General features: G+C 40.5%; 1 protein-coding gene across 1 annotated transcript in view; it reads left to right on the top strand.

The window, feature by feature from the left end:
• Positions 1–12,086, top strand: part of arhgap24 (Rho GTPase activating protein 24) — a 54,978-nt gene that overhangs the window by 8,085 nt on the left and 34,807 nt on the right. The window contains exon 2 of the mRNA XM_034546332.1: positions 569–784. Within this exon, the coding sequence (XP_034402223.1) occupies positions 584–784 (201 nt within the window). The 5' untranslated portion in view covers positions 569–583. The remainder of the gene's footprint in view (positions 1–568; positions 785–12,086) is intronic.

The following is a 12,086-nucleotide window of genomic DNA, read 5'->3' as shown; positions in this document are numbered from 1 at the left end:
GTTAAGTATGAATCTCAAAAAGAGCATAATAGGTCCCCTTGAACAATTGATTTTAGTTGCTTAAACATAACTATACACTTACCATCCAGTTGTATCTGCAGCTCTGATTTCATCACTTGAATACTTGAATTACTTGAAGTATATTAAAACATTAAAACTTCAAAACAGTTAAAATGGTTGAGACAAAATGTCACACAGAGACGACAAAGACCGCCGGGCCAACATGTGTAGGTGGGTGACGCAAGATTAAAGAGATTAGAGGTTTGGTCTGTGGTCTTGTTATCTGGTTGATGAATTCCACCTCCCACACTCCCCCTTCTGCTCTTATTTCCTTGCACTCAACACTCAGTCTGCAACAAGTTTTCACAAACAAAGCTCCATGATCATTTCTGTTGTAAATATCCGTATTGAAAAGAGGGCATTTATGACTTCTGCAGCATCTGTTTGTAATACGGTGCATTTGTTTTTCTTACGTTCACCTTTCGCCGACTTGGAACATACAACTTGTGCAAACCATAACAGAATGAAACAGTTTTGCCTTTTTCCTTTTTTTTCTATTTTTTTGCAGATTAGTGTCGCTGCAATGGACGACCAGTGTGTGTCCCACGGCAGCCCCCAGCGCAGTGGAGGTCCGGCCAGCACAGAGACCCAGAGGCCGAGTGTCATCAGGTGTGGGTGGCTCAGGAAGCAAGGGGGTTTCGTCAAGACATGGCACAGTCGCTGGTTTGTTCTGCGAGGGGACCAGCTCAACTATTACAAAGACGAGGAGGAGTCCAAGGTCCTGGTAAGGCTGCGAAACACACTGAGGGTCTCAACCAAGACGAAACTATGAAATGCCAAGAAACATGCAGGAACTTACACAATGGAACATGTATTAGTACTATTGTATCAAATATTCATATTCATTAATTCGGCATTATCAAAAACCAGAAGCAAGTAATTGGAATTACACAAAAACAACTATTGAGTTTGGGCTGCAAAACAACGATGTAACAAATAAAGTTAATCTCTTCTGAGCTGAGCAAGCTGGCAAATTGATGTGATTCCACCAGTCAACTCACTTGTTAGCTTAGAAAACATGATGAGCGTGCAGACATTGACTACGAACAGCTGATCGGATCAGAGACAAGAGGGACAGAGTCACATCTGGACACAAAGCCCTTTGCCCAGTTCAGGAGTGACCGGGAATAAATGGGTCCAATTGTGAATCAGCCTGACATTCATTAAAGGTTAAGTCCGACAATTGGTCCCACATTTTGATCATCGTTACAACTAGTTCTAAAATATCAAGCAGAGAATTTATTTTTTGGTATGGTATATTTCGGCAGATCACGTAATAAGTTGAATGTTAAAGTTTCTGAACCAAAAATATGTTTCATGTCAGCCTCCTGTCATTCTTGTAGAAGCGTACAATGCCTCATGGTTAACGTCGTGAAAGATTGGTTAGGCAACAAAGCTACTAGGTTAAGGTGAAAAAAGAAATCGTGGTTTGTGTTTAAATATTAACGTAAAAACACAATATAACCTAACTAGTGTCAATAATTAACAAATGCCCTTGAGGCACTTTCCCAGGAGACGTAACAGAACACGGAGAAAGACTTTTGGTTTCACCCACATGAAAGTCCAGTGGTTCCTGGATTGGACTGGTTATACTTGTAAGCATTTTATAGCAGGTAACCTTAAATAATGATCGCTCAATACAAGACATCACTTGATCTAAGCGTCGCTCGTTGTACTACGTCACCAGCTCTGACCGGATGTAAAGACGTCGATACTCAACGTATTCGAGGTTTTCCAGAAAAGTTCATGCCAACATTTGTTCCTCCTTGTCCACGGCCAAATCCATCGCCTCCTCTTACCGTTAGGACGAAATGAGATCAAACCAAAGATATATAGCTATTTTAGGTCAAGATGGAGGTGACTATAAGACAAATGACTACCTGTAGTTCCTGTTATTAGGTTATTTTGTGCATATTCGTATGTTTGTAAGCTCACATCAGCGTTTTTCTCTGAAACATTCAAAGTGCTGTGTCTCTAAAACAATGGACACCCGGGGGTTTGCAGAGCCGATGCCTCTCATAGAGAAGTCGGGTTGTTTCGACTGTGCGACTGTAAGTCAAAGTAAACTCTCGTGAGCTTGCTGTCGCTGAAGTCAACACACAAAGCTCCCCCCGAAAGAAGAAGAGGAGACGATGAGCGATGGAGACAATAAGGCCGTCTCTAACGTTACTGTAGCCGGGCAGCCTCTCTCACTGAGCATGTGTGGACCGAACAAAGAGGCAGACAGACAGACTTTTCATTCTCATCCACAAGAAAAATCACAGGCTTGTTTTAAACAAATTGTCAAAGTTGAACCTTGCAACTGGGACTCAGAGAAATTAGAATCTGTTGTCATTGATTTATGCTGTTTCACGGCTGTTCGGGGATCAGTTAGCGGTGATTGAGTGTCGGGGGGAGCCAGCGACAAAATTACAGATTTCCAAGTGATATTAAAGGAGTAGTTTGACATCTTGGGGAAAACTAAGGCTTATTTGATTTATTGCAGAGAGAGAGAGAGAGAGAGAGAGGATGCTCACAAGAATCTTTGATTCAACTTTATTAAAAATCAACCTGACAGCTTATAACAATTTAGCAGTTATTATCTCTTACAAAGGTAACACTCGATTATTTAAAGTGTTTCCTTTGTGCAACAGGCCTTTTTCACAGCAGCAGCCACTTGAGAGTAGAATAAACACAGGTGTAATTGATTGAATTAATTAAGGCCCCATTCTAATTAGCGTGTCACAGTCGTTCCAGTGAGCCAGCATGCACGATACCGGGATCCGGACCAACCTAAATGGATCGGGCCCATAATTAATTACACCTGTGTTTAGCCTGCAATGACTTGTCAAAATGGCTGCTGTGAAAATAGTAGAAGCCAGCTGTTTCACACCAGCAGCTTTGTTCATTGTAAGCACAATACGACCGTTTCTAGTATATTATCCACCCAAACAATATCCTCTTTTTTTCCAGAGGAATCTTAAACACTTGAGCACAACCAACATCTTCATACTGCTCCTCTACCCACACATCTTTGTCTGGCTGATTTCCCAGCATGCTCAGCTCAGCCAAACCCAAGCCACACCAGCAGCAGAAGTCTCTGAAGGTTAAAGACCCAGAGCTGAAGGCGGGCCAGATACTTGGAGAGGAGATACTCTTCACTGCTATTTCTGGGTAGCGCCGGTTCTTAAGTTAAAGCAGGAGCACCAACGTGTTGTTGGGAACATCCTGAGGGAATGATGCAAATGATGTGGAGCAGGTCTTTATAATAATTTACAGACACTGACAGGAAGCAATTTGTTTCCCTTTTAAATATCCTTGGCATCTATATTTACCCACCCAGAAGTATTATTCATTAATGTCACAACAACGTCAGCTGCTCTCTTATGTTTTGTCTATTCGCTCATACATAAAAAAGCCAACAAAGATGTCAGATAGCAGAGAACTGCTACTTTTTTTTTTACAAAGATTTGAATAAAACTAGGTCGGGCACAGAGCAGTGCGTTCAAAATCCTTAAATCTTTGTGACCTCCAAAGCAGCGCGGCATGGATTTAGCACAAAAATAACACCCTAAGACACAACACCCAGCTGGGTACGAGATAACAAGTCTGGAGTTTCCGAAAGAAAGAACACATGTAGGGCAGAGAGGAGAAAGTTGTTCCTATAATCTTTAACACTGATGCTCGAGATCAGGGGGCCGAGCTGCGTTTCTTACCTCAGCGTGTGTTCACTGGAGTTATGTCTCCCTGACCTGAACCACGAAGCACAGGGTGTGAAGCCATATTTAGATCCGCTATTAATTCATTCTCTCACGTGCTGTGAAGTCTCCATTAGTTACCTGTCACATTAGCCTAATTGCCGCTTCCTCCGTGGGAGCAGGAACATCTGCCCCTCTATGTTGCCATGGAAACACGGACGCTGATTAGACATGTCACATATTTAAACACCACAGGCCACGTTTTCTTTTCCTGATAAGTTACCGCTTGTGGTCTGCCCCTCCCTACGTATTACTCATTTAAAGTAATTAAAGTAATACTATTACTTTAATTACTAAGAATAAAAATAAATACTTACTTTAGTGTTTATATTGCTCTATTACTTTCAAGTCAAATATCAACCTTTAGCTCTGTTTTTGGTCTCCACCAATTCATGATGGAAATATATTTAGCAGCTAAATGTGACACTGCGTTTTGTCTTATTATTGCTTATTGTTGTTGTAAACAGCCACTGCCTTGGGAAATACAGTTATGAATGAACCAAAACAGTAAAGGTACAAGATATACAACCAAAACAATGGACTGAAAGAAGCTCAGAAGAAAATTGATTATAGCCGCTTTGAAGGAACAAAAACAAGACCCTAATATGAAAATCAGTTGAACCAGTGATAGTAGTTGTTGTAGTAATAATGCTTTATTGGCCAGATGTTCACGATGTGGTCGTGTCCACATTTTGTGTGTTTATGTTCCATACACATTACATAGTACTTTAATGAACTGGTCCTCAGAAAATAAAGGAAGCAGCACTCAACACTTTTATTTTTTGTTTTGAGGAATTCTGATGTTTATACAGATAACATTATTAGAAAGAGTGCATTATTATTGTCAGCATGGGACCATGTTGTGTCCGATACAGTCTGGCCAAACCTCTCTCAGCAATGCCTGGCATCTGAAGAACGGGAGTCAAATGGAGGTGAAGGGTCACCGAAAAGCATGCGGAGGGTACGGCACGTGTGGGCTTAGCGTCAACATGCCATCTGCCTGCCCTTACTCGCCCGTGGAGATGTATGCATGCACAAGCGTGCATGTATTCACTCACATTCTCTCTCACACACACACACACACATGCAGGTTCTCAGATTTCATCTGGCTGAGCCATAAACAAAGACAGGATTCATTCAGTGGGCGAAATAGTTTAGATTATTGTAATTTAAAACCACTTAGCATTACATCTGTATTCCAGGGAAGTAAGCGATTATGAATGACTGAATGAGAGACTTGTGAATGAATACTTTGAACCAACGCAAGAAGAAATAAAAGACATATTAACATGCAATTAGGACATTACCATTCTAGTCACAACAAGTCTTACAAATGAGTTGATAAATATTCATAGCAGCAGGTCTGAACTCAGACAAAAGGATCGGAAGGAAAGTACTTAATAAATTGCAAATTCCAATAAATCAATAATGCAACAGTGCAATAATGCACTGAAAACCCTTTGTTTTTCACACTTGAGCTGGAGACTGTTTGACCTTGGCATTTAACGAGAGTAAATAAAATGCCGACGCACTTCTGTAATTATTCATACTGCAAGACTGTGTCGTCTTGCTGCCCTCTTGATAACACATTAATAACTCTGTACCGTCCGTTTGACCTTCGCTGCTGCAGTTGCTCCATAGCCACTTAGACAACGGCTACACTTGCGACTCCTACGTTGCCATCTCATAGCAGAAATGTTTACTCGCATGTGTACTCTTGTGGCGTGGGGGTTGCAGCGAGCCACGTCACATCCAGGCGAGATCTGACTCGAATATGTCAGAGGAATGTGGACAATAACGTAGGCATTATCCAAACACCCTCTTGTGTACGTCATCAACTGCACGGCTGACATCATCTTCCGGTTACAGGTCCAAACGCAAACTTTACGTCTGAGTGTTACATTCAGTCTACGTGAAACGTGTTTTTTGGCTGGGTCGCGCATGAGTTGTCTTCTCTTCTCTTATTCCTGACAATCATATTTAGGAAGAGGCCTTTTCATCACCAGGATTAATACATAAGAGCAAGAATAAAAGGAATTTCTGTTACGCATGTTTAATACAGAGACTGCTCCCCGTTTGGTGCCTAATACATTTTGTATCGATGGATGAAAAAATGTCTCTCGCATGCAACAAGTTTCTGCAAGATTAGTTTTCTGAGCACTTTCTCTGTCCCTAATAACATAGCTGGTATTAAGGTACGACTGTAAATTGTCGGTATGTGCAGGTGTAGTGGTATTTGTATAAGTGGGGGAGCACATTTCATCACGATAAGTGATAATAATTCTTCCTGTCTGTTTGCTGTGACCAGTAAATCAAAGCCATGCTTGAGGTTTGGTATTAAAGTACAAGTATCGCATGTCTCAGTAAGGTGCTCCACTTCATCAGCTTAAGAGAGAGCTTACTGGGTAACATGAAGGACAGAGTTTAAATTATTACTAATGGTACATCAAGGGTGAGCGAGAGGGAAGTCTGGGTCAGCCTGCTGGGCCTGCTGGGCCTGCTGAACCGCGACCCAATCCCGGAAAAGCAGCTGAAAATGGATGGATGGATGGTACATCAAAGGGGGGCAAAGGGACATAATACACAGTAAATGCACACATGCCAACAACAAATGCACACATAGAAACGGACAGTCACAATGCACAATGCACAAAGATGTTTTGAAAGTAACTCAACATGTGTTTTTTTATGGACACTGCTATAGCAGTACAGGAACTCTATGCTTTTACAAAGTACTGTAGAAAATGACTACTGTTGCTTTTTGGGATTTTGTTGCATCCATGTTTCTTGCAAAATGTATTTTTCTCACACAACCAGGAGACTTTTTATTAAAAAAAATGAATATATCTCCAGCTTTGCAAAATGCATGGTGTTATAACTGATGGTATTGTTCTTTCAACAACGACACGGATATTCAAATCAACCAACACTCAAATATATCACACTGTTGTAAGCTGGCTGTTGTGATGCATTCAAATCTTGTTTCAATCTGTTTCCTTCATGTTCTTGAGATTTCCGATGAGCTAAATGTCACATTATCACTTCAAAAGACATATCAAGGTTTTATTCAAGGCTACTTTTTTCTTCTTCTTGGTAGCCGGTTATCTTCAAGTGCTGGGCTTGTTTATCTTCTAAGACTCTAGGCAGTCTGATTTAGGATGTCACACAAACAGTATTGGACACACGCTAGTAAATGAACATGAAACAGAAGTATGGTTTCTCTCTGTTGTCTGTGGAGCTGAGCTTTAGTTTTAAAGGTGGGACTCTAACCAGCTGCAAACTAATTTACCTAGAAAATAGTTGCTGCCTCCTGCTTATTCTGTGGTGGTTGATTTGTATACTTTGCAAGGCAAAGTAGTGACGCCTCCTGCAGCTGTGCTCTAGTTTTAAGGGTGGAGATATACTGGAAATTCAGCTGAATATGCGATAGATTAATTTCACAGGAAACATGTGAACTCATATGTTGAATTTGGAGCACGTACATTCGGTATGTATCCATCCATAGTAATAAACAGTACTTTACATAAAAGATGTATCCACATGCTCATGCCTACATATTTACAACCGAAACGGCATTAACTGTCACAGTATTTTTTAATTTCTTTTAAACGTTTATGTCAGTCACAGATCATACCAACGTAAAACAAATCACCATCAGTGTGCAGTATGATGCAGTATGATGCAGTATGAAATGTATAATATGTATGATACAGTAAGTATGTCCTTGCAATGACACAGTGCTGCCTATCTGAACATGTTTATTAGCTCTCGAGGAAGATTAATCTATAAAACACAAACTCAAGGGAACACTCTGACTTTAATAAGATTACATAAAGACACACGGAAATGTATTTAATAAGGTTAAATAGATACATACAGTATGCAGACGAGGAACCTTTATAAGTGAGATACCCTGTATTTTATTATTTATTTGTAATGAATAGGAGCAGAGATAGTGGCAAATATTTTTGAGCCAATACATTCATCTTCTGTAAAGGTTTTTTATTTGGACTATGTAGCCTTCAATCTCTGTCATTTAATCAAAGACATTGTTCCTTTATATCTTGTCTTACATTTCATCATTTGAGAAAAGCTCAGATTTAGGCAGAGGATATTTTATAATGCTTTACATATGGGAGTTTTTTCTTGGAGGAAGATAAAAGGTATCTGTATCGGGCCGGCAGCAGCCGTGATATGTATTCCTGCAAGAGAGTGACAGGAAACCGTGTGTTTTACAGCTGCTTGCACATAAATCACTGGAGGCTTTCTTATTTTTTATTCTTCGGGATTTAGTTTTTGATGGATTTACTGTGGGAGTCAAAGAAGCTTGCTTTCCGACCATCATTGTCCTTGTTGTCTGCCTCTTTGGCTCTTTTTCTCGGATTTTATTGCACATTAGTTGTTTGCAAGAGAACCCTTTGTTATTTTTTTTTTTTTTTTGTGACGGAGCTCGTGTGATCCTCGTAAAGTCCGCCTGCACTAGAGTCTGACTATGATGAATAATCCAAAACACATAGAAAGATAGTATAATAGAAGAGAAATGTGCCTTACCTGTTCATTTTTATGTTGGTTACAGTTTTAAAACTGTTTTTAGCAAACACTTCACAAACTCTCCTCAAATGTGTACCGCCTTGTTTGGTGATATAACTTCTTATTCCCCTCTTGTTAATTGAAGTCGTCTATGTATCATCTTCTCATGGTTTGTCATGGATAACTTCTCGCGTCATTAACACCCACGATAAATCCACCAAGTCCATAAAAAGTAATGGAGAAGCCCTTTTTTCCACCCTATTGCGTTTGACTGGCATATTAATTTTTTTGTAGTGAATGTTATGCAGTCGCTGCTGTGGGTTTACTTTTACTGTGGCTTTTGGACGCGGCTCAGCCAGCCAGAGCGGAAGTTCAGAGCTACCTGTTTTATAACTGTAATGACATGTATTGGATTGATGGACTCAGCGGAGTGATCACAGCAGAACAACCACTTGTAACTCTTTGCCACTTGAGTAGACGGGTCTTATAGAGGAGACTTGAATAGTGAGAATATATATTTTTTAAAAGGCAGACAGATGCACTTACACACTCACAAGTCCACACAGGGGAAAATATATAGGTAACCTCCCACTGAGTCTGACTTCCTGTGTCTGACAGGTCACTGACGCTGGAGAACAGTAATTATTGGATAAAAGGGCAACCAACCAGCCACGGTTTAATGAGCACCTAACTGACCTGTGACACCAATAACTCCGGCTTAATTGACTTCAGTAGTGAAGCATTTATCTGTTTGCAATCTGAAATCAATTTCTGCTCCAGAATATATTTCTCTGTATTCCATTATTGTGTCACACATCCTGTTTCTTACAGTCATTCATCAAACCTAGATCATTCACCAAACCTAGGGTTATTTATACATTTAAACTTCATACTTGCTTAATTTGATTTAGTAGTCGCCGCTAGAGACACAGTCTCCAGGAGAAATTCCAGTGGGGCAATCGTTTTTATTCTTAAAGCGGCTATAATCAATATGTTTTTATTAACGATTGATCTATGTGTATATGGCGAGGGGGTAGCTGACAGTGATGAATGCCCAGATAATTATCACACATTCGCGCAGTTAACCTTGTAGCATTTTGAGCTCATGCATTTCTGATCTACAATATCACTGTTTTTGGTTCACTCTCTCCTTCTCATGTCATCATTTTCAGGTGCAGCTGGCCGCTGTTCTTCTTTTGGGGCGAAACATCTAAATAAAAGTAACAAAAGGACAGAGAACTTTAGCAACTAGCTGTTGATCATCGTTAGCGTTCAGCAGCTAAAAAGCCAGATATTTGGTTGGTGGAGACCAAAAACAGAGCTAATAGTAGAGTGATACACCACCTTTCATCAGGTGGCAGATACACCACTCCCAATTAATGATTATGTTTGTCTGTACAATATCCTGGATGATCAAAACTTACATTTTTACCGTTGCAACTGAAGGTAAAGGTTGCCCGAAATCTGACTGCATAGGGATTCCCTGTTGGGGCACCTTTCCAGCTGAACAATCCAGCTCTTAATTCTCACGATGAGCTCATCTTCTTTATCGTGCCGAGGACGCAACGTCAACGGTATTCTTAAATCGTTAAAAGATGTAGACATTGACAGCGGATAGCCTATCGTATGGTCATGGTGTACAAGCTGGCTCCACTGTGTCTTGTGATTTGATTGAAAAAGCCAATCTGGCATAATAATGAAACATCCAAAGCTGCGGATAACAATGAGGCGCACTAGAACATTCACCCTATCAATATACTTGAGAATCAAATGTCTGGTTTATGACCAACACTGGCAGTACATTTTTGATTGATTTGCCACAGTGCGTGCAGGTTGGTCAGACACACTTGTGTCGATGCCAATAACTGAACAGAGCTGGAGTCACACTCAGTATTCTGGTGTTTGCCTGCGCTCTGAGGAACCACTTCAAATTGTATTTGGTTTGGAGCATACTGTTGGACACGGTCTCAGAAACAAGCCTTCCTGACAGGCTGGTGCTTACAGGCCTGAGCCTCCCGCTGTCGCTTTCCTCAGACGGAGTCCTTCATCCCAATTGTGTGTGTGTGTGTGTGTGTGTGTGTCTGTGTGTGTGTGCACAGCTTTCTGGTTGAGAACAAAAGATAAGTGGGTTTGTGTCACTGCAGCGTTTGCAAAAAAATGACCTCATCCTCGTTAACAGTATAAAAATGCAAAGAACACCCCCAAAATAGTTTGCCCCCATGCACTGGGTTGGGCCAGGCTACCGTGCTCTTTGCTGGGTAAATATTACTCTGTCTGTGGTGGAGTTTGTCTGCAGCAAACAACAGACCACCAGGGAGGATGTCAGGATGGAAAGTGTGGCTGTGGTTTGAGAAACAGAGGGGGGAGGAATATCAGTGGAGTTGTGGCTTTAAAATATGGAGGGACTACACTGTTCTTTTTTTTTAGGAAAAGCTCAAGTACAAAAGGCACATATCTTTGAAGTCTATCTCACCCACACACACGTTTCATTTGAAGTCATATCCCGTTTCCCTGGAATCAGTATGTGACCAAAAGAAAGGAGAAGAAAAATTGTTTTTCCACTTCTTAAAGAACTTCTTAAAGAACTTCTTAAAGAAGCTTTTAATCCCAAAATGCTGACGCTGAGCAGATTCTGTTGCTGACAACCACATCAAACAAGCTTTCTCTGCCTCACTGTCTGTCCAGTCTTTATAACCCCCTTTTAAAGCAGTTCATCATGGGGCTTCAGGTAGGGTTTCTACTTCCTAGATGTCACAGTTAAGGCTCATTAAAGAGCTCTCTTTTTTCTGCAGGAAGGAAACCGACTCCCTTCAGATCCCGGGGTCCTTAATACTCTTGCTGTCACCGATGCACATCTTGTCTGCGTTAACATGAACCCAGATAGAGGGCGCTCTAATGGCTGTCAGATGCTGCATTGTGGCTCTGACGTCCACGTTGTTAATCAGGGGGAAAAGTCACCGTTTGAATGCATCAAGGGTCGAAGTGACCCGTTTTATAAATACGGAGTCTCCCACTAATATTCACATCCTTTACTTTACTAGGGTTGCAAGTAATGATTAGTTGCATTATCAACCAATCAATTGATCGTTGGCCCATAAAATGAATGACACGTTCAAATTGTGTGACCAACAGTCTAATCATATTCAGTTTGTTATCATAGAATACTAATAAAAATAACCGAAGAGCGGTTGGAGAGTTTGGGGCTTAAACAAATGCATTTAACTATTAATACATTTTGGTTAATCAGTTTAAAGATTAATAGCTTGATCGTGCCTGTAAAAAGCAGCAAAACCACAATGAAAATAACACTTTTACCCACAAGAAGTCGGGCATTTATAATTTCACTGACATTTAAATACAGAAGTAGCAAAAATATACTTAAACTGACAAAAGTAATAATTAGGCAGCTGAATGGCCCCCAACAGTTTGACATGATTCATATATTATTTTATTATTATTATTATTACAGATGCATGCTAGTTGAAGTGGAGCTGATTTGAACTGTTTTATATCTTGTTGGGTAATTTGATTAGTAACAATGTATCATATTTCATAACGTGATCATGTGTTTTGGGGTAAAATGTTAATCAGCAAAGTAACAAATAAGATATCATTAATATAACCCCAGAATGGGGTCTCTAGTCCAGTCAATGAGGGCTTCAGTCTCTGGTGAGGCTCTTGGAGGACGACATACACGTATGTGTCTCACAGCCTTCTCGAACAGACAGGAAACAGTAAAGTTATTGAGAGGTTGACTTT

This window comes from Cyclopterus lumpus, chromosome 12, assembly GCF_009769545.1.
Source record: "Cyclopterus lumpus isolate fCycLum1 chromosome 12, fCycLum1.pri, whole genome shotgun sequence".
NCBI lineage: Eukaryota > Metazoa > Chordata > Actinopteri > Perciformes > Cyclopteridae > Cyclopterus > Cyclopterus lumpus.
This window is presented reverse-complemented; position numbering and strand designations above follow the sequence as displayed.